The sequence below is a fragment of the Bipolaris maydis genome (assembly GCF_028858645.1).
Source record: "Bipolaris maydis strain C4 unplaced genomic scaffold PSV08scaffold_2, whole genome shotgun sequence".
Lineage (NCBI taxonomy): Eukaryota > Fungi > Ascomycota > Dothideomycetes > Pleosporales > Pleosporaceae > Bipolaris > Bipolaris maydis.
In genome coordinates, this window is record NW_027093858.1 from 3,401,586 (window position 1) to 3,427,627 (window position 26,042).

Genomic DNA, 26,042 nt, shown 5'->3' on the forward strand with positions numbered 1-26,042 from the left:
CCCGCCGCCGCCGCCACCACCGCCCCAGATTGCGTGCAGGAGAACGGGGAGGGGGGGACGGGGCGTCGAATGCCTCCCGGCTTGCCCTTGTTCCACCCACGGCAGCCATCTACCCTTCATCTACGACGCTGCACACAAATGCCGGCTGCAGCCTGTCTGTCGCAGCCAATGCCGCCGTCGCCGCCGTCGTCGCATGGCAGGTCGGCAGGAAATGGGGTGCAAGGCCGCTGTTGCCCAGCCATGCATGGCGGCCATGGCGGCGGCAAAGGGGGCAAAGCGGACTAGAGCGTGCTTCGAAGCCTGGGCATCTCGGCTCAAATTCCCCAGGGTCCCGCCAATGTACATCAACACTTCTCCGTACATGCTCTTTTGCCCGCCTGTCTCTCCGTTGCCTCTACTTCTTCCCCCCATTCCTTCGTGGCGCCACCGGGCACAAGCAATGTCGTTCAGTGATGCTGTGCCCTGCAAATCATCGTGGTTGAGTGGCCTCCGTTGCCCCCTGGGACAAGCCGTCTAGTAATACGCCTCTTAGACACGGATCATGCTTGCTTCGCCGAGCCGTTGCGGCTTCATCTCGACAATATGCCTTCTCCTCGCCGCCACGCTACTGCTGCCCTGTGTCGCCGCCGGCTATGAACAGCAGAACATCACCAAAACCCCAGACTACAAACTGCGGCCTGGTGTCGCGTCCGTCCCAGCGCCCCTCTCTGTCGCGCCCGCCCAGGACTGGATGGGAATCGACGGCGAATGGAACACGTTTTTCCTGCGCATAGGCGACCCTGGCCAGCCTATGCGAGTCCTGGTTTCCACCGCCAGCCAGCAGATCTGGGCTGTCAATTCCCTCGCCTGCATCGTCAACGTTACCGATCCAACCACGGGCAACATTACCGAATTCAACGTCATGAATGCAGACTGCCAGGAAAGCCGTGGCGCCTTGTACAACACCACTGTTTCCAAGACTTGGCAGATGAAGGGATACTACCAACTATGGATTGAAAAAAACTTAGGCCTTACAGGCAATGGCCTCTATGGCTTTGACTCGGTCGGATTGGGAATGAGAGGCGATTCAGGTCCTCTCGTCGCCAACACAACAATCGGCACCTTGGTCACATCAAACTTCTGGCTCGGCCACATTGGCGTGCATGCGAAACCCACAAACTTTTCTTCCTTTGACGATCCCGTTCCAAGTTATATCATGGACCTCTTCGACCAAAAAAGCATCCCAAGTCTGTCATTTGGCTACACAGCTGGCGCCCAGTACCGTAAGTCCACCCCCGCTCACAAGTCGACCATCACTGACACGTACCTCCAGGCGATCAAACCATTCTTGGAAGCCTTACGCTTGGCGGCTACGATGCTTCTCGCCTTATCCCCAATGACCTCACCTTCATCTTTGCGCCAGACAATGAGCGTGAGCTGGTCGTGGGTCTGCTTGGTTTGACTGCCAGTACTGCAAACCAGAAGGACATTGATCTCTTGAGGGCCGATAATGTCACCCTATTCATTGATTCAACCGTCGCAGAGCTCTACCTCCCGGTTGAGATTTGCGAAGCCTTTGAAGATACGCTTGGATTGCGCTATGACGAGGCCACGGATCTCTACCTCGTGGATGATGCTCTTCACCAAACTCTCTTGTCGCAAAACCCCAGCGTGACCTTCACCCTCGGACAACAGTTTAGCAGCCGTGCGACCGTGCAAATCACCTTGCCTTATGCCGCCTTTGACCTAGAAGCATCCGCACCCTATAGGGGACTGCAAGAAAAGACAAGATACTTTCCCATTCGACGAGCCAATGTATCGGACAACTGGGTACTAGGGAGGACCTTTTTGCAAGAGGCGTATTTGACAGTGGACTGGGAGCGCCAGAATTTCACGGTATCCGCTGTCGACTGGACGTTTGGAAAGGCGCCACAGATACTTCCAATTGTTTCACCTGTCTATTCGGTTGCTCGCCCCAAGAGATCTCCAAGCAAGCCCCTGTCCCCAACCGCAGTTATTGGCCTAGCAGTGGGAGGAGGTTTTTTCGTTGCCCTGGTCATGTGCGCCATTGGGTTATGGTTTTGGCGTCGACGCCAGCAACGGAGACTGAAGGCGATCGAAGCGAAATATCAAGCCCAGGTTGCAGAAGCTGCTAAGAATGTTGAACAGCCTTCGGCTTTAGCAACACGCAGCAGCACAGAGGGAAGGGCGGTTGTCTCCATGGCCGAATTATCCAGTCATACTCCTGATAATGGTCATCAAGCTGGTTCGGACACGCAAGAGAAAGGGCTAATGATGGTCAGTGAAGCCGACGGCGCAGAAAGACAAATCTACGAGATGCCTGGCGACATACCGGTTCGCCAGGAAGCCGACGGGCGCCAGCTATCAGAGAAAGAGTCCATGGTAATACGCGAAAGGATATACAACGGAGTGGATCCGAGTGGAACACCAGATGTGGCGCAGGAACCTCGACAGAGACTTGCACCCATCTCTCCATCCGAGGTCTCCATAGTAAGCAGCCAGGTCCCGGCTGGGAACGTGTCGCCCACCACCCCGCGAACACCACGCGACGGTGCTCTCCTGGAGACTCCGAACCCATTTCTGTATCCGCCGCCATACCGCCCACGTGACGGCAGGCGCACAGAGGCAGACGAGACACCCATCTCGCCGTTGGAAGACTCAACGGACGCGTCCCGGCGGCGGTTTTCTTATGAATCATGAGCAGCAAAAGCTGAGTAATTAGCGACAAGTATACACACACACACACACACATAAAAATATCACGACAGGAGTTTTATTTGTTTGGCACACTTGGCTGTGCGTTTCTCCCAATTAGTGGTACGCGATGCGGATACTGCTAGGGAAACGGCGTTAGGGGTTATAGGGCATACTTGATACCTGCGTCATTGGGGCATGAGGATGCCAAATACGCACATGGAGGGAGGGAGGATATCTGGATGTGGCGGACAAGGCCAGACTGTGCCGGTGAATTGGTGCTGTATCTACATATACCCTTTGTTGTCTCCTTTTTTTGTTCTTGATACAGTCGTAATGCCATACCATGTGCGAGGCCCACGCGCTTACGTACCAAAGCCGCCCATGTCGCTCCCGCACCTCGGCCCACGAAGCAGGGCAGGGCAGGCCCCAAATGGGTTTATGTGCAGCCACAGCAAAGCAGCCACGGGAGCTGGATGTAGCGGCCCACTGTGCTGATTACTACACAGAGTCTTACTGTACTTGGGGCAGTGCGGATGCAGCGGTCTGAGCAGCATGGCCATGTGCTGCGCCTTGCCTGTTGCAGGCAGGCTGAACCCCTCGTCAGCGCTGCGACTGGAGACCAACCCCACCAAGCCGTTACGGAGAAGGCGAAGGGGGGCACAGCACGACCGCTTTTCTGCCTTGCCGCATCCTCAATCGCCTTCCGCATACTTCAACTTTCCCGGTGAAGGGCCTGCGTCCTCTTTCAGCAGTCCCACCGCCTGCACACTCGCCACAGCCGCCGCCCCGCTTTGTTCGCAGCAGCAGCACTCCTGTCATCACATTGGCCGCGCGCCTAGCCTTGGGCCATATCTTCTGCCTGCCGCCTGCCATTCTGCCTACTTTGTGTTCCAACTTCTACAACCACCCTGAGCGCGCCATCTCCTTCACTCTCCCCTAGACTTACTTCCTACCGCCATCATGGGCGACCTTGCCAATCGCAAAGTGTTCAAGGTACGCACACGTCTCCACCATGCCACTCCTCGGGATGCCTGCTCACGCCTTCCAGGTCTTCAACCAAGAGTTCATTGTCGACGAGCGCTACAATGTAACAAAAGAACTCGGACAGGGTGCCTACGGCATCGTATGGTGCGACGACAGCCACGCCGCCCTGCCCGCTCCATGCTGATTGTGTCCTGCAGTGCGGCCACCAACAACCAGACGGGCGAGGGCGTAGCCATCAAGAAGGTCACCAACGTCTTCAGCAAGAAAATTCTTGCCAAGCGTGCCCTGCGCGAGATCAAGCTGCTCCAACACTTCAGAGGTACAACGAGTACACCCGCCCCAGCTAACAATGCTAACATCTTGCAGGACATCGCAACGTAAGACAACCCCACTTCGGCACACGCGCCTCTCCTCATATCCTCTCGATACGATACTAAGCCTTGTCGCACAGATAACATGTCTCTACGATATGGACATTCCTCGCCCTGATAACTTCAACGAGTGCTACCTCTACGAGGGTACGGACTATTCTTACTTACCCCCCCTTTGTAAGACAGTGCTGACATTGGTGCAGAGCTCATGGAATGCGACCTGGCAGCCATCATCCGATCCGGCCAGCCCCTGACCGACGCTCACTTCCAGTCCTTCATCTACCAAATCCTATGTGGTCTCAAGTACATCCACTCGGCAAATGTTCTGCACCGCGACCTGAAGCCCGGTAACCTGCTTGTCAATGCCGACTGTGAACTCAAGATTTGCGATTTTGGACTGGCAAGAGGATTCTCCATGGACCCTGAGGAGAACGCAGGCTACATGACCGAGTATGTCGCTACCCGATGGTACAGAGCCCCTGAAATCATGTTGAGCTTCCAGAGCTACACAAAAGCCAGTAAGTCTTTGCATGCACGCCCCACATAACTACCCCACACTTTGAAAGTAAGCTAATTCTGGCTAGTTGATGTGTGGTCTGTAGGGTGTATTCTCGCTGAGCTGCTTGGAGGCAAGCCCTTCTTCAAGGGCCGTGACTACGTCGACCAGCTCAACCAGATTTTGCACTACCTGGGAACACCAAACGAAGAAACCCTGTCGCGAATAGGTTCTCCTCGTGCACAGGACTATGTCCGGAATCTGCCATACATGCAGAAGATGTCATTCCAGTCTCTCTTCAAAAACGCAAACCCCGATGCGCTTGACCTACTAGACCGCATGCTTGCTTTCGACCCATCTAGCCGTATTTCAGTTGAGGAGGCCCTGGAGCACAGGTACCTGCAAATTTGGCATGATGCATCCGACGAACCTTCATGCCCGACGACTTTTGACTTTCAGTTTGAAGTCGTTGAAGAGATTCCAGAGATGAAGAAGATGATCTTGGATGAGGTCAGCCGTTTCCGCCAAATGGTTCGCGTACAGCCCGGTGCAGGCGCCGGTGCAGCCCAGGCCCCTCAGGTTCCGATACCCAACAATTACGATCGTACAGGATATGAGGAGCCAAGGCCACAGGAGGCATTTAACCAGGGAGGGTGGAATGGCAGTGATCTCGAGCGCGATCTTCAGGGACTGGATGGCCGAATGCGATAGTCAAAGCCGGATAAAGTATCATTGGGTGCAAAAAGATTTTTCTTGGTGGCTCAAGCATGTAAGTGTGGGAACGGTTTGGGTACACACGGCCCTTTGTGTAATTTCTTATGATATGCAAGCTTTCATTCCTTCACACATGAGTTACAAATACACTGTAATACTCAAGGCAACTCTTCTGTCGGTTCACAATGGGGTCTTGCCAATATCTCAGCACCCAGGTCTTGTTTGTATCACAATAATCCTATGCAGAGCCCTTACAGAGTCGCCATCCTTTCTGGTTTTGTGCGCTCGTTACTATTGGTAAATGAGAAATAAATAGTTGATAAACCTGACAAAGTAGGACCTATCGCGGTAAAGTCCGCCTACTCCGCGTCAAGTTAGATGGACATGTTCCTTTTAATGAGGCCCTATTTCCGAACCATGGCTATGCAGAGGCATGAATAATTGATGTGCTGTAGATAATTGTCTATGAATGACTGATTCAAATACTCAGTGGCTGCTCATGCTGAGCAAGACATGAAATCGGTTCGCGCGTCGGATGTGGTCCGTGCATATACCAGGGTCCTCTAGCGCAGTAACTTTTTCGGTTCTGAGAACTTTGGCCTTGCGCTCCAAGTCGAACTTTTTTCCTGGCCTTCTATCACATTTTCGACCACGCACGAATTGACGATTTCCACAATGTCGCCCGCCGCAGTCGAGTCGAGCAACAAGAGGAAGCGATCTCACAAGAGCAAGAAGAGCGCAGAAGCAGCAGCGGCACCGGCGCATAATGGCGTAGAGAAGGCGCGCAAGAAGGCACGCAAGGCCAAGGAAGACGAAGCTGTTGTGGAAGAGCCGGTTGTTGCAGATGCTTCTGCACAAGAAGACAGCGATGAAGATGACGTCGAAGACCAATCCGAATCCCACAAGGACACTGCAGAGGCGACTGGTTCAAAGGAGGCCGAGAACGGTGATGAGGCGGACGATAATGACGACAGCCAGCTTGCGGATTTGCCCTCTGGCACTGGCAGCAACGCTCTCGATCTGCCTTCTGGTACCACAATGCCGACGCCAAACCCGGTGCGTTTCGAAGAGCTAAATCTCTCTGAGCGTACAATGAGCGCAATCAAGGAAATGGGCTTCGAGAAGATGACGGAGATCCAACAAAAAACAATCCCACCACTACTGTCGGGCAGGGACGTGCTTGGTGCTGCCAAGACGGGCAGTGGAAAGACGCTTGCCTTTCTCATACCAGCCATCGAGATGCTTTCGCAGTTGCGGTTTAAGCCTCGCAATGGTACCGGTGTGATTGTAGTGAGCCCAACGCGAGAACTGGCACTTCAGATCTTTGGCGTAGCACGCGAGCTCATGTCGAACCACAGCCAGACCTTTGGTATTCTGATTGGCGGTGCGAACAGGAGCGCCGAGGCGGAAAAGCTGCGCAAGGGATTGAACCTTATTATCGCTACACCCGGAAGACTCCTAGACCACCTTCACAACACTCAGGGGTTTGTCTTCAAGAATCTGCGTTCGTTGATTATCGATGAAGCAGATCGTATTCTGGAAGTTGGGTTCGAGGACGAAATGGTAGGGTTTTGTGCAAACCATGGTAGATGTAACATGTGCTAACTTGTTGACAGAGATCGATTATCAAGATTCTGCCAACCGAGCGTCAGACGATGCTGTTCTCTGCTACGCAAACGACAAAGGTTGAGGACCTTGCACGGATATCGCTCAAGCCAGGTCCTTTATACATCAATGTCGACTACAGAGCGGAGCACAGTACAGTGCAAGGGTTGGAGCAAGGCTATGTCTTGTGTGATTCAGACACGAGGTTTAGGCTGCTGTTCAGCTTCCTGAAGAAACGGCATGTAGCCATGATAATCTGTGGTTTTTGCAAGCTTTGCTAACTTTGCGTAGTACGCACTCATTCTTGTGGAGAAGAAACTCTGCAATCATCCAGGCATGTACTAACGCATGTGTACAGATCAAAAGAAGAAAGTCATTGTGTTCTTGTCATCGTGCGCGTCGGTCGACTTCTACAGTGAACTGCTCAACTACATTGACTTGCCAGTGCTTGGTTTACATGGCAAGCTTAAGCAGCAAGCACGCACCAACCGCTTTTTTGAGTTTGTGAATGCCCAGAGTGGTACGCTCATTTGTACGGATGTGGCAGCACGAGGTCTTGATATCCCCGAAGTCGATTGGGTGATACAGTTTGATGTAGGTATATTTGGACCAAGAAGGGTTGCGCAAGCTGACGTTGTAAGCCTCCGGATGATCCTCGGGACTACATTCACCGAGTTGGACGAACAGCAAGAGGAGCCAATGGCAAAGGCAGGAGCTTGATGTTCTTGCTGCCGTCAGAGGTTGGTTTCTTGAAGTTGCTGAAAGAAAACCGGGTGCCGCTAGTTGAGGTAAGCAGTTGATGAAGCGAATGAAACGAGGCGAATATTGACACATGACGCTAGTTTGAACTCCCCAGCAACAAGATTCTCAATATCCAAAGCCAACTCGAGGCGTTGATGTAAGTGCTCATGTGGACTTTGCCGCGGCCGTGCAAAAGGAACTAATTGGTTGGATAGATCCAAGAACTACTACCTCAACAAGAGCGCCAAAGACGGTTATCGATCCTACCTGCAATCGTATGCTAGCCACAGCTTACGTTCAGTGTTTGATGTGCACAAATTGGATCTGGTCAAAGTGTAAGGCGATGCAGCATGATTTTTACTGGTTAGTGACTGACAGCGTGATGCAGGGCCAAGAGTTTTGGGTTCTCGACACCGCCACGCATCGACATCAGTCTCGGAGCGAGTTTGAGTCGCGACAAGAAGGTTGAAGGACGAAGAGCATATGGCAGCCAGCCGCAACAGGCACGAAGGCCGATGAAGCAAGGAAAGAGATTTTGAGGGGATGAGAAGAGAGAGAGAGGGGGGGGGCATTGACGGGAGTTTGGCGTACCAAAATACTATGCTGCTGGGGTGGTTCATAGCTGTACTTTGACTATTCAATGACGAGTATGAGAAGGGTTGTAAGAAACACTCGGGGTTTGTGTTCCTGGGGGCATGTTGGCGCAGAGCATGTGATAGGTGGACGTGCAGCTGTGAGTAGTGGTGCATGCACGTATACTAAAAGTACGGTATGAAACATGGGCTGCAGGTAGGGTGCATGGCGCAGTAGCAGCAGCAACAGCTGGGCATGGACTAAGCGATGACATGAATAATGAGCCAGCGGGTTTGGTTGGGCAAAGGACAAATTGTGTCAGGCTCGCAAACTGCCAGTTCATCGTGGCTTGTATGCACGAAGACGACATTGTTCTCCTGGACAGAGCACTTGTCCAATCTGACTTGCTGAGGGGACGGGAGCCCCCCCCCGACAGCCCTACGCAGATGCCCAAGATGTGCAGATGGGACTGGGCCGGTATGGGTGATGCGCTGGCAAGTTGGGCAAGGGTGCGTTTCCAAGGGTGTGGAGCCAATCAGGGCGGCCAGGCCGAGAGGACTGAGCAGGCGGATGCGGCCGTCTGTGGGCGGGTTCGGCACAATCACCCCTGGTAACCAGCCGGGTAGCCAATTCACCTACCGTGTAGGCTAATGGCCCCGAGCATCTCGACGGCCAAAACATGACGATATGGAGACATTCTGGCGGTGAGCGAGGCAGAGGCAGCGAGGCACAACGGGGAAAAGGGCAATGGGGCCAGCCTGGGCCAGCCGCCGAGGCCAGCGCAATTGCACGCAAAGCAACAAGGTGAGCGTGTTTGGGCGCAGAGCGAGGGAACAGGAATAGAAGCGAATTAGCGGCGTGCATTTGCTTTTGCAGCGTACCGACCAGCCATCTTTTTGCACTGCACGGCAATGTGCCGTCGTGAGGCTGGTATTCGCCGGCGGCACGGGGGTTTGGCCCAGCGCATGCTTAACGGCGGCCACGAGGGGCTTTCAGGCACACTGTCTGGCCCTTGGCCTTGGGGCGCGACGTTGCGCGTATGGTGGTGGCTGGGCGAGGTGACAGGACGCATCCCAGAGAGAGAGAGAGAGAGAGAGAGAGAGGATAGATTAGTCGGGTGGTCACATACCGCGGTGGTGACCAACAATTCGGTGGCGCGTATTCTTGTACTCTCCTGCTTGGCCCCCCTGCCATGACGACTGGCGATATGCCCATTCCCACTTGTTCTTGAATCCTCTCCCTGCCCCCCCGCCACCCCAAAGAGCAGCGCCTCACGACGACGGGCTGTTAGCGCCGACCAGGATTCGATGCTAGAGAGGCCTTGACCCGGCTTTCTCTCCACCACAGCTGGGGACTTTGTTCCTACGCCAGCAGCCTCTCCGCCAGCTCCCAGCGAGCCTGCAGCGCCATTGTTACCCGCACGACACTCGCGGTCTGCGCCTCCTGGTGGTGTCGGTATGTCCTGACCCCCCCTTCCTCCACCGCCTCGTTGCACTTGTTGTGCAGTCTGCGCAGCCTTGTCCTTGTCGCTCCCTCTCCTCGCTCCCTCTCTGCCTTGCTCCCTCTTGCTCCTGCGGCTGCCGCTGCTCAGCTGCTAACACGTGCGCCCCCCAGCCTTCGCTACGACACGCCGGCGCTCAGCTCGCCCTCGTCGCAGAGCGTCGCCTGCCACCGAGCTGCCTCGCATAGCCGGTGTATGAACACACACGCCTCGCTGCGCTCTCTGCTATGAATTAGCCGCTCTTGCACCATCCATCACCTTCCGCTGTTGGCGCCCGAGCGTGCTTCCCGTCACCTAGGTAGCACCAGGTACCCTTTGCGCTCGCGCAAACCAGTCACTGCCACCATCCGGTCCTGCACCCACCCCAAACACCGCACTACCTTTCTCTCTCCCAAGTATTCGAGAAAAACGGTGCCGGGCATGTCTTCGCTCACCCACCCCACCTTCTAGGAATCTTCAGATTCTACGATGGGTTTTGACAACGACAAATATCCTCTTCCGGCTCCTACTGAATCTTCGACTCTCGATTCCGCAGACGAATCCATCCACATTGACGACATTGACACCAACGTTTCCACAAACGTTTCCAACCGCACCGACAGAACCTCGTACTCTGTCCCCGACGACGGCACCCCCATTACCATCAACACCACCACTCCTACCAAGCCCCACGGCGGCGGCACCCTCCACAAAAAGTTTCCTTCGCAGACATCGCTGCTGATTGAGTACTTTGACACAGGGTCGACCGACGGACAGGACCAGCGGCGTGCAAGTGTACGCGTGCGAATCACCCCTTCCTCGCGCAAGTCCAAGAAAAGCCTCGCGAACGATCACATTCAGATCTCCCAAGCCTCTCGCAACCATCGTAAGCCCTCCTCCACCCGGCGCATCTCGCTCGCAAGTGAGTCCCGTGACGAGCTTATCGATACCCGCAGCGTTGTTTTTTCCGATATCTCGGCCCTCCCGCCCGAGAACACCTCGTTTCTGCCCAGCTTCGCCGACGACGACGACAGCGACGGCGGCCGCTACATACCTGTTCCATCCGACATCTCGTCTATGCCCACAGACAGCATGACGGGCGCTACGGAAATTATCCCACCAGCCCGGCGAAGGAGCCGGAGCATAGAGCGGGATGCTGTTACCGACTCAATGGTTTCCCAGGCCATCAAGGATACCCTGAAAGCCCCGAGAGAACAACGCAGCAGGAGCCTGAGCAAAGATCGCATCACCCAGCGTGTAATGGAGAAGCTCCAACAGCAGGCTGCCGAAGGCAACCTCTCCAAACCCAAAGAAAGATCCTCAAAGTCAAGAGAAACCTCTAGGCGGAGAGACGACGACCTCTCCTCTTCGCGCAAGTCGCATCGAAGGAGAAGCAAGGACGTTGAACGTGTTGGTGGCGTTAGTGGTACCGAATCCAGTGTGCTCTCATCAAACATTGACCGCCGCTCTGTCGTTTCTGGAACTTCCTCCATCAACAACCCAAAACTGTTGGCTACAGTCGAGGATGCCATCAAGCGATTGATCCTTCCCGAACTGAATGCACTCAAAGAGGAAAATCGCACATCGCGGAACGTCGACAAATTGGAGCGTTCCAACCGCGACAGCACCACTCTGTATGAGCCCGCCGAGTCTACCAGCTCGCGCGACCCCTCCAAGCGACGTGTGTCCAAATCATCCAGCACACCTAAGCTTCACAGCAACAAACCCAAGGTCACTCTCAACAGAGACAACGATGACCCTGCAATCACACTGACCGGCACATCAAGTCGTAAGAGTGATCGACGATCTAGCCGAAGCTCCATTTCGAGCTTCGCGGAGTCGACTACCAGAGAGGAAAAGTCGCACCGAAGAAAGAGTAGGGACAAGGAGGGCTTGTCTCAGCGGGAATCGGCCCTACTTTCGCTTGCTGGAGCTGGCCTCACCACCGCCGCTCTAAAGCACCACACATCACGTGAAGAAAAAGAAGAAGAACGCAAGCATCGAAAACACCGCTCCTCTCGCAGCATTAGAAGTCGGTCGGAAAGCGTATCTGATAGTTTGCATGAGGAAAAGCGACCCAAAGAGCTCGTTCCACCACTACCATTCAATCAAAGTGAGATGATAGGAGGATCTGAGCTTACTCGGGATTCTATTCTCTCCGCTGAGACTGAGACCAAAGAGAGACCAGAGTCAAGGTCATCCGCGAGCACTGGGATTTCGGGAACAGGCGCTGAGACTCCTCTCCAACAAGTTCCCCGAGGTTTCGCCTCACCTTCACCTCTCACCCCAAGTCGCACGCCCAATGCGTTGCAACAGAATCTTGGTTCAGCCCACAGCAATCGCTCTACTGGTGAAGTTCGTCAGTCAACCCCCAAGAGCGAGCGCAGCTACACCTCCCGACAGAAAGAAGCCAATGATGCAGGCTTATCAGCTGCTGCTGCTGCCAAAATTCGTGCAATTGAGCAGTCTCAGTCTCAAGTGTCAAAGTACGAGATTGAGAGTGATACGCAGTCGGGCCGCGGCGTGAGTCCGATCCAAAGCGAGGCCAGTTATCGTGGCGACACTACCAACACTGGCTCTCCCCGAAGGTTCCACTCCATTCGTAGTGGGCCATCTGTATCATCCCTTGGTGACCACTTCGAACGACGACAGTCTGGCCTTTCTATTGCTTCGTTGGATTCAACAGCAAGTACAAAAGCTGCGCGAACTCGTAAACGACCACAAGGTGTCACGCTCGAAAGCAAGAAATCCATACTCAATGAGCCAAGTACTCCTACCGACACCAAGGAGTTCTTTGAACGTAATCATAAGAAGAACGAGCAATATCGGCGTGAACTGGAAGAGAACCCTCTAACACCACCACCCGTGAATTACAATCGCCTGACCCAGTACACTGATGACAGCGTGGGAGGACCCGACCTCAGCCTCGACCGGGATCCGAAACTGGCCCAAGACATCCGCAAGGTTGGCTCGATTCCTGAATACATTCACACTCCACTCGCCGTGGAATCTGCTGTGGCCTCCCTGTACGATCAAACTGAACTCAGCGTCCGTTCTTCAAAGGCATCAAGCCCACTGAAGAAAAGCACGCTATCTCAAGTCAGCACCAATCCTGCTTACGTACAGACTGACAATGTGCCTGCTGGTCAGAGATGGGCTGCAATTCGTGACAAGGCTGAAGCACTGTCACAGGGGAACAAAGTCGAAAACTCTCCAAAACAGAGCATTCCTCGCGAGAATTCTCCCAGGCAGAGTATTGCTGAGTCCGAGGACGCCGCATCGATTGAAGAAGCACCTCGGATGCATCACAGTGCCTTCCCAGTAGGCCAGGACGACATGCCTGAAATTGGATACGGCTTGGACGACCAGTCCGACGTGACAACCAATCCCTCAATCATCCAAGGACCTATCGGAGGAGGAAAAGGCTACCGCGATCGTACTGATGAGCTGCTTGACATGCAAGAGGAGCGAGAACGCACACCTACCTCATTCTCCAAGGGTGCTCATCTCCACCGGCATGAACAGCCAAGCCCGGCCACTTTTGATGATGAGCGCCAGCCCACCGTAGAAGATGACTATGATCATCCCTATCCAGGTGAGACACCATACGAGCAGGCAGGCTACGCGCAGAGTACGCGCACTCCTTTGTCAGGCCAAACCGGCTGGAAAGACGAGGGTTACCAGTCGGCTAACCATGGTGAAGGCTACACGCCTCAAAACCGCAAATATTCCAAGATGTTTGAGGATGATGATTATGGCGACGATTACGACGGCATGGCCCTCGGAGAAGATGCCTTTGGTGCGCCTAGAGCCAAACATGACCGGCACGTCAGCGGCAACTCTCATGGCATCGACTCACCACTCTACGATGCGGCTACCGGCAAGGGCATTGACCATATCCAATCCAAGGACATTGTTGCGCTCATGGACCACCTTACCGTTCGCGATGCCCAGCGCAATGCTCGTGACACCGAAATTTTGGTGACACTTGTGCGTAGCGCGGCTGAGATGCGCACTCAGTTGGACGACCTGAAGCAGTTCATCAAGGTTCAAGACAACATGATTATGAACACGACTGACAAGCGAGTTAATCTTGCCGAACAAAGAATTCTGGGTGGCCCTCGTCCACAGCCCGTTACACCACCTCGCTTCAACCGCAACAACTCTGAGGAGGAGATTGAGACCAAGAAGAAGAGCGTCTTTAGGCGTGCTCTGAAGGGTCTAAGCGCTGGCAAAGGCGACGGCGACATCAAGCACATTGAAGCCATGCTGGTTCAGCTGCTTGGTGAAGTCGAGGGCTTGAAGCAAGTCAATCAACTGTCTCTCGACCAACAACAACAGCAGCAGCAGCAACAGCAAGAAGCTGCTCGAACAAACAGTATGACTTCGCTTGAGAACCGCCGACAGAGTGGCGACGCGGGTTATGAGCCAGAGGGTCGCGCCAACACCGCAGAGTCGCCAAATCAGTCTGGATATTTCTCCATTCCTTCTTCCTCCCGGCGCATCCAGGATCTTCACTCTGGTTATGACGTTGGTCCAACAACTCGTATCAGTACGGTGCGAGAAGAGAGTGATGAGGAGTATGATGAGCGTTCCCCAGGATACGAGAATACGGAGCGAATGACAACACCGACTCAAGAAGCTTTCCAGGAGAAGCGCGCATCTCTCGGAACTCCACCACAAGCTTCGAGGGCAGCACGTGACTCACGAGACTCGCGAGAACTGCAGAGCCAAGAGAACACACCAAAGCGGAAGCACAAGTCCAACTCGTCATCAATTTTTGGCATTCCCAAGATTTCGCGATGGTCCAAGACAACTGCCTCAACCAATCCCGAAAGCCTGCCACGCAACAGTGGATCTGGAGACAAACGACCTTTCTCCGCTCATTCAATCCACTCCAGGTCGTCTTCGCAAGATGACTACTATGACGAGGAGGAGCCGTATGCGCAGCATGCCGACGACAGGCTCCGCTCCAACACGTCTCTCGCTAGAGAAGACCAAGCTTCCATCCGCTCCGTTCGCTCTCCTTCGCCTCTCATCCCAGAGGAGAACGCGTACGAGATGGAGGATCCCAAGTACCAGGCTCACCGCAACTCGCTGAACCTGCAGCATCCTCAGCCACGACCTGGTCCTACTGGTCGTCATCAAAACAATCTGGAGACTCAGGCGCAGATCTTCCAGCCTACTAACCGCTCGAGTATCAGTTCTCCTGATTTCGACCAGTGGGGCAGCATGCCTTCGCTAGCTCGCAACCGCCTCTCTGGCATGTCAGCTCCCCACGCCAGCAACCTTTCTCCGATTTCATCGGACGGTAGCTACAGCCAAGCTTCCGAGCACCAAAATGGCTCAGCTCGCCAGCCCAAGGCCATGGAGGATGGACCACTCATGCCTCCACAGCAGACCCTTGCTGGTTACGGCCAGACGAGGCAAATGTACAGCTCGCCAAATGAGTTTGGCAGTCAAGGTGCCTTGACGCCACTCGCACCCATCGCGGAAGTGCGATATTCGCTTGAGACCGATAGGGGCCACCGCGTAAGTTGAGCTCGCTCATCTCTACAGAGAGATGTGAATGCTAACCTACGTAAAGATGACGCCCACTGCCTCGTCTCGCGCGAGTTCTGCAAGCCTCCGTACCATGAGTGACTTGAGCACACCACAGCGCAAGATCACCGGCCCCAGAGCCATGGGAAGCAGGAGCCCACAGCCAAACAGCCCGCTGCAGCATTCAGATACCGTTGTCCGAAGGAAGCCTATTGAGGGTGAGTTTAACTTGTTGATGAACCTTTCAAGGAGCAGCACTGATGAAGAAAACAGATGATTTGGAGTCTCTCGAGAGCTACCGCAGCAGTCTCGACTCTGAGATCTTCTAGGCGAATGATCAAAAGCCCGGCATCTTATTTAATAGCATCAAGCACTCTGCAATTAGATGCTGGGCCAGAAGTGATGACAAGAATGGCAACTCACGATTTTCACGTCACGGTCGTGACAAGACGAAGACACGGCAGCAGTCCCGGCTTCGGCATGTTACTTTTGCTGAAGAGAATGGGAAGTAATGGATTTGGGGAAAGGACGAATGGCGGGGGGAGGGCTGGTCTAAAAGTCTCACAAAATATCTCCTTGGTTAAGTGTGGCTGTTCGTTCGTTTTTAACATAATTTTCGCATTATATCAGCTTGCGAGCATGGCGTCTTCTAGCGAGCGAAATTTTTACATAGCACTGCAACGACAAAGAGTATGAAGTCGACGGGAGTCTCGAGTGATTCATGATGAAGGGATGACCAACTTCATGCTTTAACGAGAGATGAGGAGTTTTTTTTCTGGATGTGTATAGCGGTACCAATATATCATGATACGATGGGGATTTTCTGTTTTACTTAGTGCTGATCATGCTGTGGTGAGGGATGTTGGGTTTTGTGTCATGGTTGTGGTGTTTGGTGCCTGAATGTCATCACCACACATATCAGTGCAGTAGATGACCAACATCAACAACGTGACCAGCCAACTACATGACACCTTTCCATTCATCCCCACAATACAGAGTCGCTCATCAGTGCCCTACAGGTCGAAATTTCCCCGCTACAGAGAAGATCACAAGTCTTCGGCCCGCTGTTATGAGGTCGCTCTGACATCATGGCAAAGTGTCCCCACCATACACCACTCCTTTTACATCATTATGCGCATCATGGTGTCTTCTTAGCTGAATACAAACAGATTTCACATCGTTATATAGATATCCTTTGAATCCCTCTTCACCTTACTCCATTCAAAAAAAAAACACATACATTTTGATTCCAAACATCATCTCCATCACTTCACCCTTCATAACAAGCCAATCAGTGAAAAACAAAAGAGAGAGATAAAACAACAACAACAACAACAAGCCATGTCTGAAGCCTACAAGAACAAAGATTTGAACGACCTCGCCCACAAAGCCGAAGCGGACGCAAACAGCCACGCTGCCAAGCAAGGCCACGCACACGGCGATTCCAGTACGTCCTCCTCCTTCCCCCCACCTCCCTGTCACACATTCCCCCCCCCCCCCCAAAATGCTAAATCTTCTTTGTAACCTTTTTTTCAACAGCCATCGACTCAGGCATCGACTCTGCGGCGGCGGAGAAAAACTTTGCAGGCGCAAACGTAACATACGGGTCTGCAGCCAGCGGGGCGGGAAACAACCGCGATATCCCGCCTGAAGAAGGCGGCAATGTGGGGAGCAACGGCGAGGTGAGCAAGGCGGGGGATTTTGCGCGCGGAGGCGTGGGCGCGCCCGAGAAGAGGGAGGAGACGTTTGCGAGGACGCATGGAGGCGAGGATGAGGTTAGGGGGAATGTTAGGAAGTGAATTGGGGTGGTTTGGTGGTGGATGGGTAATAATGAATTTGCTATGAGTTTGTGTGTGTGTGTGTGTGTGTGTGTGTGTGTGTGTTGATATAGTTAGTCGTAGTGGTTTATTTTCATGTCATTTGAGATTGAATACTGGTCTATGTCTAGTTCTCTTCTTTTGCTGTGGGTTTTGAAAAATTGCAATATTGAAGGCGTAGATTATGTATTGCACATGGCTCAAAGAAAAGGGACTTTTGGTTTCTATATATATATAACAGTTAGAATACATGGCGTGGGTAACTGAAAATGATGGCTGATTTGATACCAGAGAGTGACTATCAGTACCGTTCTGCGATTCCTCTAAGGTCATCATCGTGAGGGTATATTAGTGAGTCATAGACAGATGAAAAACAATGCTCATGACTCAACGGTAGTGTATTGCTTGTTTGTTTGGACAAGGGGGCCGCAAGTCCTGGATGTTTCCTAAACATGTGTTTTCGTAAAGCATCTGAACGAGCAAAGATCTTTTGGCAAGCACTGCAGATGAGCGTTTTACCCATCGTCCGATGCACGCTCTTCGTATGCCTCCGAAGATTTCCTTTTCCGTATCTACCGGCGAAAACAACCTCGCATTGTACGCACCGAACTGATTCTGGATTGGATTCACTTTCCTTACTTGGAGGAAAGGAAGGAGTGGTGGGGGATGAATTCAGGGGAGGAGTTGGTGGAGCCACGGAAAAATATCCAGAGTCTTGGCTTGTACCAGAGCCCCCTGGATCGAAAGACTCTACTGGTTCAGCGGGGCCAAAATAGGGCGACATGAAATCGCTAGAGGTGAATGCGGAGCAATATATTGATCTTCGGGTGGATACGGATGAATCGTTGTCATGATTCATAGTCGAAACATCTGAGATAACTGTCAACCACCTGGTTCCATCATAACCTAGTTGAACCTCTTGGAGCCGTTCAGATCTGACCATCTGCTTGAGATACGAAGGTTCATCTTCTCTTGTGGAACCCTGTAGTTGTAACAGCGCAGTATCCGAAATGAGAGGAGACATTACTTCGGAATTGTCGCCGGGGGTGCCATGCCGAATGCTTGGGCTCATTCGGGTAGCCCGAGAGTTTCCTTCTATCTCATCGGTATCCATTTGCGTACTCGAATTCCGGTGATCCCTGACACCTGATGGCAACTGAGAATCTTGGGGCAGAGTGTCTATGTCCACCAACGCTCGCAATCTACCCATGTCCTGAATGCCGGAGTGGCTATAAGTATGCAGAGGGCCATGCTCGAACTCTGAAAATGCATCAAACGGGGCATTTTGATTTATTCCACTGGCAACAGACGAGGAAGTCTACTAACAACATCAATCAGACATGAAATCGACTAAATGCAGCTAACACTTACGTGCTGTGGCTCTATACTTGATTCCTCATCCTCAGAATCTGAATCGACAATGAGTTGGTAAGGTGTGAGGTAAGGCATAGCCTCGTTTTGGCTACACGGAATAGGGTCACCGACAAGAGGCTCGACTCCATCGTTATGCGGCGTGGGTGGGAGTGGAATGCTTGCACTGGGTCCTGGGAGCGCGGAAATATTGTCGTTTTCTTCTCGGATAGCACTTCCGATACCATTTTCGTAATTATTCGACAAAGAAGATGTGTGTGCTTCAAGATGTTGAGAAACCATGGCTGCTTCAACGTGATGATACAGTAATTGCCATTGCACTTGTGCATGGGCTTTCCTGCGTCCGATTTTCCGGTTGTTGCAAAGCTCTCCTTTGTAGCCATGTTGAGACTCGAATACCTCCTTGTCAATAAAATCTTCATTGCAAGTACGACAGAGCTTCAAAAACTGTAGCTGGGGTGTATACCCGTAGCCTGGACGTTCTGTCAAGTGGCGTCGCAACTCCGACATGTTCGCACTCTTCACGTTGTTGCAAGTGCGTGGCCAACCATGTCGAGTTTCCGCGACAAATACAGGACAGTCGAACCTACGGCTACTGAGACTCTGACCATTGAACATGGCGTCAATGGCTGTAGTTGCAGCCGAACTGAGAGTGTTGGGATGTTGCAAGTCATGCCAGAACAGTTCTGCACATACACCAGGCCATATCGCGTTCAGAACCCAAAATTCAACCCCGAACCCGGCGTCAATATAAGCAAGTGCCTGGTAGATTTGCTACAATGGTAGCTCAGTACGGGATCGAGGCTGCATTGGTGTCCGGCCATAAAAACACAAAGTATAAAAACACTTACATTCAAGGGATCAAATTGTTCATTGGGTTGTGGTGATTGATCTCCACCGCTTTGTATGGATGGATTTGACTCGTTTGAGGAAGAAGGACTCTGCTGCATTGGGAGGGCTATGGCGATGGAATATCTCAAAACACAACGAAGGACTCTTTAAAGACTGATGGACTTTTCCGATGAGGGGTAGCCTGGCTCTTTAAGCCGTTTGATTTTACTCCTCATTGGTGCATACATCGCTTAGTGTGAATTGGCTTGCATGAATGCAGGCTTGCCAGCATGCGGACTTGCGGACTTGTTCAGCTGCCTTGTTCGGTTGCCTTGTTGCCTTAATATCGTGCCGTGTGAGTGGATGAGAGGTGTGACAGAGGTAAAGTTACGCAGTTGGTTGGTACGTTAGATAGTACTATTCGCTATGACACGGGCCTAGTGAGTGGGCAAGCAGGCAAGCAGACCAGTAGCCAAGTAGTCAAGCAGGCAGGCTGTCATGTCAGAGAATTGCCAAGTGGACGGGGGCATGCTTGGATGCATGGTTGCTGAATTGCAATCTTACATAGAAATACAATGATGTAGTCACAGCCCAAGCTCTTATGGATCAGAGCTGGTACTTGTACAACGAGTTAGAACTTTTGTATAGTGATGAGAAGTTGTCGAGGTTTGTGGGTGGGATAATAAAGTTGGAAGGCACCTGTGTTGTGCCTGCGAAAGTACAAGGCCAAAACAGAGGCTACGTCACATTAACAACCACAGCCCCAGGCTGAGTACAGCATAATTAAACCCAAATAAACCTTAACCGCATTTGTATTCCTGTTTTAAACATCCATCTTCTTTCTTTACTCATTTTCAGAATCTGAAGTTGCGGTGTCGCTAAGCATGATGATCAAGAACGATTATAACGATGCAATGACATAACTAGAAGGGGTATCAACGCAATTCATGCCATAGGCAGAGAACAAAGCACTGCGCCATTCACACGCACAGTTGAAAATCTATGCCCATACACCGAGTGTCCAGCTAGCCCTCTCTCCGCCTTTATTAGCCAGTCCAGGGCCCATGCTTTGTCTCTGTGCAATAACTGAAACTTCCTTTTCACGAGATGCACCTTGCAAGCCATCTCTAAGGTATCTGTCGCGCTCTACCTCGACGATTCCCTTGATGCGTTGCTGAGCAATTAGGCTAGCACCTACCCATGGGCCCAATGTCTCGACGCCTCTGAGAACACCACCCACCAGGCTTGCAGGTGGTGGGCCATTGCGAAGAGTCATGTGGGCCAATTTCATGTCTATAGCGTCTTGCTCATGTGGTTGGAATGCTGCCGGCACTATTTGCAAAGGGTCATCTGGATCGAGGGAAGATGCTACTGTATCCCCGCCTTCTTGTTTACGCATCTCTAAACTCTCCCGTTGGTTACGTAATTTTTCTTCTCGGCGCGCGCTTGCTTTTCCATAACTCTTCACCGGATCCCAGCCTCTTGATTGCGCCAATGCATCCAGCTCCTTCAGTATACGGGTCTTGATTCCGGGAAGATTTGACACTCCGCCTGTGATGATTATGCGTGACATGCACAACCGGCGGACGTCGACTGGAAGTTGTACAAGAGTACGGTATATGAGGTGGTGCAGCGGGAGGTCTTCATCGTCGAATTCGCTAATTGACAACTCTGGTGCAAAGAGAGCCGCATCTGCGGGCTTGGCGAGTGACGCAAAAGGTATCGTAAGGTCTGTTGGAGGCGTATGTTTGGGAAAAGGGATTGTGACGGTGGGTGGTGGTGACTCGATAGCGTCTTCGAATTCTTCGAGCACGGGTGCCTCTCGTGCGGGAAAGTAGACGGTTCTCCGATTCGATCTAGCAATGGGTTTGCACCACCCAACACGGGTGAGAACCTCTTCGACTTCTTCAAAGGATACATCGGCTTTGGGTGCACCGGGCTCGGCATTGTCTAATTCAGCATTCAGCAGCTTGGCCATCTCTTCGCTCAGCATCTTGCCTGCCCGCACGCTGCGCCTTTCAGACACTTCGCGGTACTCGTATACTGTCGTGACCAGTGTTTCGGCCCAGCCTATATCCACAACCAAGGCTGAGCGCAGTCCTGCTGCTACAGCCGAGAGTACGGGGGTAGACATGAGGCTGATGCTCGGGGCTTGGAAGCTCGTGAACAGCACATCCATGACAGTTGATATGAGCGCGTGGGGCATACGAGGCGGCATGGCCAGTAAGACGCGGCGCGGCTTTGTATCCAGCAAGAAGTACTTTGTGTATGCCTCGCGCATAGCCCTCTCGAACTTGTCTTCAACCAAGCCCAGGTCCACCTTGGTCAAGTCGAGGCGGTATAGCTCATGCCGTTCTCCCCACTCCTCGTCCTTGTTCCGCTTTGGTCTCTTCTGTGTGTATTCCGGGTCCCACTGCCTGTAGTCGCCCACCCTCCGCTGGTCTTCAGGCCCGAACGGGATGGTGCATCGCGGGGCACTTTCTCCAGGGAAGCCACCACGCACAAAGCGTGAGCCGACCTCAATGACGATAAATTCGTCTTCGAAGCGGAACGAGCCACCGGGAGAGCCAAAGGTAGACGAGATGGAGCGGAGGAGCGGGGTTCGCGGGGATTCTCCCAGGTCAGCAAGACGAGGGGTGTTTCCCCGTGTGCTGCGATTGAGGGAGCTCGAGACTTTGCGTTCGCCGCCAGACGACATGGCGGAGGCGAGGGGTGAGCGCAGTGCAATGGGCCAAACAGAAGACTTGCTTGCATGTGCTGTTAGCAGTCGGGACGTCGCTCTATCCCGGTAAAGCAGGCTAGTTCGTTCTTGGACTAGCGTTTTGCTGGTGGCCCGAGCTCAGGAAAAAGTTCGAGCTGGGATGGATTCTGCACGTCCAGAGCTTGCGACAAACCCCATCGCGACTTCCCACACTCCGTCCAAATCAACCTTCCAGGGCAGTTGCGCTCCGCGAATCGCGAATCCCACTGGACCCTTCCCTACGCCCGAGTACACGCACAATGGGTCTTTTTATTCTCTCGGAAACCTCGGCGGGTTATGTCCTTCTCAAGTCCAAGGACAAGAAGCTTTTGGGCGGAGACACAAAAGATTCCTCGAGCATCGCCGAGCAGCTGAAGCTCAAGAAGTTTGCCAAGTTTGGCAGCGCCGTCGATGCGCTTGAGCAGGCTGCCGCTCTTCACGATGGCAAGGTCACACCCATGCTGTCGTCGCTGCTTGACGAATTGAAGGATGAGACCAAGGCTACTTGTATGCTGCTCCGCGAACCTTTTGTGCGAATTGTGTAGCTGACATTGCTTCAAGTGGCTGTTGCCGACCCCAAGCTCTCCAATGCGATTGCTCAACTCCCAGGCCTTTCCCTTAAGACCGTCTCAGACTCCTCCACACAGGATGTATTCCGTGCCATCCGTGAAAACCTGTCTTCACTCCTTCCCGACCTACTTCCCTCTGAGGAAGCCGCGACTCGCCTGGGTCTTGCTCACTCCCTGTCGCGACACAAGCTGCGATTCTCTCCTGACAAGGTCGACACTATGATCATCCAGAGCATTGCTTCTCTTGATGTCCTGGACAAGCAGCTCAACACCTATGCTATGCGAGTCAAGGAATGGTATGGCTGGCACTTCCCAGAGCTTGCCAAGATCTTGAACGACAACTTGGCTTACTGTAAGTCTTTAATTCACCTGGCCTCGATGCTCTGCTAATTTTTGTAGCGCGTGTTGTTTTGAAGATGGGCTTCCGCACAAACGCTCGCCAGAGCGACCTCTCCGACATTCTGCCCGAAGAAATTGAGGTCAGTTTTTGGCAACTTGCCATTTTACAAACACCACTAACAAAATTCAGGCGGCTGTCAAGGCGGCTGCAGAAATCTCCATGGGTACTGAAATCACAGAAGAGGATTTGGAAACCACCTCCGCTCTCGCCGAACAAGTTGTCGATCTGACCGAGCACCGTCAAAATCTTGGAAACTACCTGTCAAACCGTATGCAGGCGCTTGCTCCTAACCTGACTGCTCTAGTTGGTGAGCTTGTTGGCGCGCGCTTGATCGCTCACGCCGGATCTCTCATGAACCTTGCCAAGTCGCCCGGTTCCACCATCCAAATCCTCGGTGCTGAGAAGGCCCTCTTCCGTGCTCTCAAGACAAAGCACGACACACCCAAATACGGTGTAAGTACCTAATGTTCTGGATCAACCAGGCTTGTGCTGACTCGCCTAGCTCATCTACCATGCATCTCTCATCGGTCAAGCTACCGGAAAGAACAAGGGAAAGATTGCCCGTATGCTCGCTGCCAAGTCCGCCTTGGGTCTGCGTGTCGATGCCCTTAGCACCTGGGGTGTCTCATCAGAGGACACTTCCAAGGAGCCTACCGAAGAAGAGAAGTCCCAGATTGGTCGCGACGCACGCCTGACTATTGAGAGGAGACTGCGCGCACTCGAGGGCAAGCCATTGAAGAGCTTGGCCAACGCCAACCAGACTGCGCTTGGTGGACAGAAGAAGTGGGAAGTCAAGGAGGCGCGGAAGTACAACCCCGACGCCGATGGTCTTACTGGCGACGAGCCCGCTGCTGATGCGCCCAAGTCGGCCAAGGCCAACGGCACACCCAAGAAGTTGGTGCAAGAGGTCGACAGCGATGGTGATGAGAGCATGGCCGACGCCGATGCCGCCTCAGAGTCAGACTCTGAGTCAGAAGAAAAGCCAGCTGCAAAGGACAAGGCGGCGAAGAAGGCAGCAAAGGAAGCCAAAAAGGCACGGAAAGCAGAGCGAGCCGCTAAGCGCGAGGCCAAGTTAGCCAAGAAGGCAGCTAAGGAGGCAAAGAAGGCAGGCAAGGACAGCAAGAAGCGGAAAGCAGAGGGTGGTGAGGACAGTGGGGAGAAGAAGAAAAAGAAGAAGAAGAGCAAGGACTAGACGCGCCATGAATTGGGGGAGGGGAAGGAGAAAAGAAATGATGGCTATTGTATCCCTTTTTCAGTCGCCATCTCTTCTCTTATTCTCTCATCTCCCTTCTGACACTACATGACAGAAAACCGGGGGGACAATATGGCGTTGATGATCTGGGTTTGAGCTTGTTCATATATTTTTCTTGGGCGAGTGGCGTAAATCTTTTTTTTCCTTCTTCTTCTTCTTCTTCTTCTGTGTTTAGGGGTGTCTGGGCATATTCTTGTGTAGTTTTACCTTGACAAAAAGGTCCTTTCTTCACGTTGCATGATGGGGATGCGGTGGGATGGATACCCGCCAGCTGGTAGCATACAATTACATGTTCGAAAAAAAAGTTTTTATGCCTTTGGTTTTAATGCCGTGTCGATTGATTTATTCTCCATTGTTCAGTCTCATGCCCATCTGGATGACCGAAAAAAAAATACTCCTAGTTTCCTTCTCTATTTGACTCGCCACATTTTTTTTTTCTCTCCTCTCCCTCTCCTTCTTCACCATACTCTCAAACCTTCCTCTTAGCCTTCCTCTTCTTCTTATTCGCAGCACCAAGCAACTTGTTTGCTATCTTGGGCATGTCTACATGCTCGACTCCCTGCGGAATCTGTGCTTCCTCCTCATCAAACACCTGCTGGATGATAGCCAGCATATCGTGTAGTTCGTCTTCTGTAAAGCGGGTACCCGCCTATACATCTCTATCAGCCTTGTCCGTCCCTCTGCCGAAATAAAAAAAAATTAAGAGTGCAGAGTCACGTAAAAAGTTGGAAGATAAAAGGAAAGGAATGAAAGGGGGAAAAGGGAGCGCACCTCTTCAACAACCAACTCGAGCATAACCTGCGTGGTCGGTCTCAAGTTATAAATCTGCAGATACTCCGCCTTGTTCAGTCGGTACTTTGGTGCCAGGGCGCGAAATAGGCTGTTAGGTCCTTTGTACAGTGTCATGGGCCTGTTTGGATGCGCATCTGCGAGCGCAGTGGTGGTATAGTCGGGGGTTTGCAGGTAGGCGAGTCCATCGCGCAGCACGTGAGTGAGGCCAGAGGGCTTCTTGCGCTTGCGGTTTGTCGAGTCGGTTCCCGTGTATTCTGCTTCTTCGGCGAGGAGATGCAGAAGGACTTCGTGGTTGGTGAGGAGGGCGGATTGGGGGGTTTTGATCTAAGTAGGTATGTGTGTGAGTGGGAGAGTGAGTTTCCATGGCGTGAGGAAAATGTTGAGGTTGTAGTGAATGTTATCTCTTTTTTTTTCCTTCTCTTCTTTACTCCATTCACTCTTGGGCTTCCAGTCATCTACTTACATGCATGGTTATGATTGGATGGTATTTTTTTTAATGACCAGTTTGCTGCTCAGACAAACGCAAGTCACGGGATCTTCAAATACACTGACTGTGTCCTATTCGTGAGTCAGTCTTGTCATGTAATCCCTCACACCATTTGTTTTTTCCTCGAACAGCAAAAACAAGAAAAATCCCGATGGTGCATGGAAAGTTCGGCGAATTGACTACACGTCTTTATCATTTTGATTAACTTTCTGCATCGTGGCATGCATGCAAAGTAGCCGCAGCCAGTAAAAGCACACATAGTCTGATAAGAGATGATACGTACCCACTTGGCGAGGATGAAGCTGTAGGTGATTTTGGGGCCACATGCGCAGTCGAATCTAGCCTCGGACGTTGCAGTGCTTTTGTAGTGAGCAATGTTCAGAGGTTCTACATGGCGTTGCGGGTGGACCGTGATAGAGAAGGAAAAGGTTAGTACAAGGCAGATTTTCGCGCTAAGGGCTTGGCGCTTCCAAGGGCTAGCTATTGCCGCAAGGCAAAGGACGAATATTGCAAGGCTCATGTTCACAATCACGACAATTTTCAGCACTACTACATCCATGAGACATGAGTAGAGAATAGGG

General features: G+C 52.5%; 8 protein-coding genes across 8 annotated transcripts; 5 read left to right on the top strand and 3 right to left on the bottom strand.

The window, feature by feature from the left end:
- Nucleotides 1–357: 357 nt before the first annotated feature.
- On the top strand, nucleotides 358–3,037 carry PSV08DRAFT_27257 (aspartic peptidase domain-containing protein). The gene is made up of 2 exons (XM_014224842.2): nucleotides 358–1,262; nucleotides 1,313–3,037. The coding sequence occupies exons 1-2, from the start codon at nucleotides 542–544 to the stop codon at nucleotides 2,698–2,700; spliced, it is 2,109 nt and encodes a 702-aa protein (XP_014080317.1). The 5' UTR covers nucleotides 358–541; the 3' UTR covers nucleotides 2,701–3,037.
- Nucleotides 3,038–3,657: 620 nt separating this feature from the next.
- On the top strand, nucleotides 3,658–8,147 carry PSV08DRAFT_172656 (MAPK protein MPS1; the record flags this gene model as incomplete). The annotated part of the gene is made up of 13 exons (XM_066091862.1): nucleotides 3,658–3,690; nucleotides 3,746–3,825; nucleotides 3,879–4,058; nucleotides 4,120–4,199; nucleotides 4,256–4,570; nucleotides 4,637–5,212; nucleotides 5,876–6,825; nucleotides 6,879–7,109; nucleotides 7,234–7,461; nucleotides 7,509–7,655; nucleotides 7,710–7,765; nucleotides 7,824–7,943; nucleotides 7,997–8,147. 13 exons carry the CDS (start codon nucleotides 3,658–3,660, stop codon nucleotides 8,145–8,147), a joined length of 3,147 nt encoding a protein of 1,048 aa, XP_065949876.1.
- Nucleotides 8,148–8,453: 306 nt separating this feature from the next.
- PSV08DRAFT_196246 (uncharacterized protein) lies at nucleotides 8,454–15,840 on the top strand (the record flags this gene model as incomplete). The annotated part of the gene is made up of 7 exons (XM_066092002.1): nucleotides 8,454–8,690; nucleotides 8,828–8,985; nucleotides 9,556–9,636; nucleotides 9,688–9,875; nucleotides 10,143–15,193; nucleotides 15,249–15,420; nucleotides 15,452–15,840. 7 exons carry the CDS (start codon nucleotides 8,454–8,456, stop codon nucleotides 15,529–15,531), a joined length of 5,967 nt encoding a protein of 1,988 aa, XP_065949877.1. The 3' UTR covers nucleotides 15,532–15,840.
- Nucleotides 15,841–16,543: 703 nt separating this feature from the next.
- PSV08DRAFT_399392 (uncharacterized protein) lies at nucleotides 16,544–17,001 on the top strand (the record flags this gene model as incomplete). Its single annotated transcript, XM_014224845.1, has 2 exons — nucleotides 16,544–16,649; nucleotides 16,742–17,001. 2 exons carry the CDS (start codon nucleotides 16,544–16,546, stop codon nucleotides 16,999–17,001), a joined length of 366 nt encoding a protein of 121 aa, XP_014080320.1.
- A 219-nt stretch (nucleotides 17,002–17,220) lies between these two features.
- Nucleotides 17,221–19,469, bottom strand: PSV08DRAFT_407669 (uncharacterized protein; the record flags this gene model as incomplete). Its single annotated transcript, XM_014224846.2, has 4 exons — nucleotides 17,221–18,337; nucleotides 18,391–19,164; nucleotides 19,242–19,384; nucleotides 19,451–19,469. 4 exons carry the CDS (start codon nucleotides 19,467–19,469, stop codon nucleotides 17,321–17,323), a joined length of 1,953 nt encoding a protein of 650 aa, XP_014080321.2. The 3' UTR covers nucleotides 17,221–17,320.
- A 748-nt stretch (nucleotides 19,470–20,217) lies between these two features.
- Nucleotides 20,218–21,919, bottom strand: PSV08DRAFT_399394 (actin-domain-containing protein; the record flags this gene model as incomplete). The annotated part of the gene is made up of 1 exon (XM_014224848.1): nucleotides 20,218–21,919. The coding sequence occupies one exon, from the start codon at nucleotides 21,917–21,919 to the stop codon at nucleotides 20,222–20,224; it is 1,698 nt and encodes a 565-aa protein (XP_014080323.1). The 3' UTR covers nucleotides 20,218–20,221.
- Nucleotides 21,920–22,111: 192 nt separating this feature from the next.
- On the top strand, nucleotides 22,112–24,516 carry PSV08DRAFT_196255 (uncharacterized protein). The gene is made up of 5 exons (XM_014224849.1): nucleotides 22,112–22,468; nucleotides 22,523–22,882; nucleotides 22,930–23,009; nucleotides 23,060–23,383; nucleotides 23,433–24,516. The coding sequence occupies exons 1-5, from the start codon at nucleotides 22,222–22,224 to the stop codon at nucleotides 24,120–24,122; spliced, it is 1,701 nt and encodes a 566-aa protein (XP_014080324.1). The 5' UTR covers nucleotides 22,112–22,221; the 3' UTR covers nucleotides 24,123–24,516.
- A 122-nt stretch (nucleotides 24,517–24,638) lies between these two features.
- On the bottom strand, nucleotides 24,639–25,467 carry PSV08DRAFT_385152 (RNA polymerase Rpb4-domain-containing protein). The gene is made up of 3 exons (XM_014224850.2): nucleotides 25,438–25,467; nucleotides 24,954–25,298; nucleotides 24,639–24,831 (listed from the first exon to the last, which is right to left on the bottom strand). Exons 1-3 carry the CDS (start codon nucleotides 25,441–25,443, stop codon nucleotides 24,652–24,654), a joined length of 531 nt encoding a protein of 176 aa, XP_014080325.1. The 5' UTR covers nucleotides 25,444–25,467; the 3' UTR covers nucleotides 24,639–24,651.
- Nucleotides 25,468–26,042: the final 575 nt, after the last annotated feature.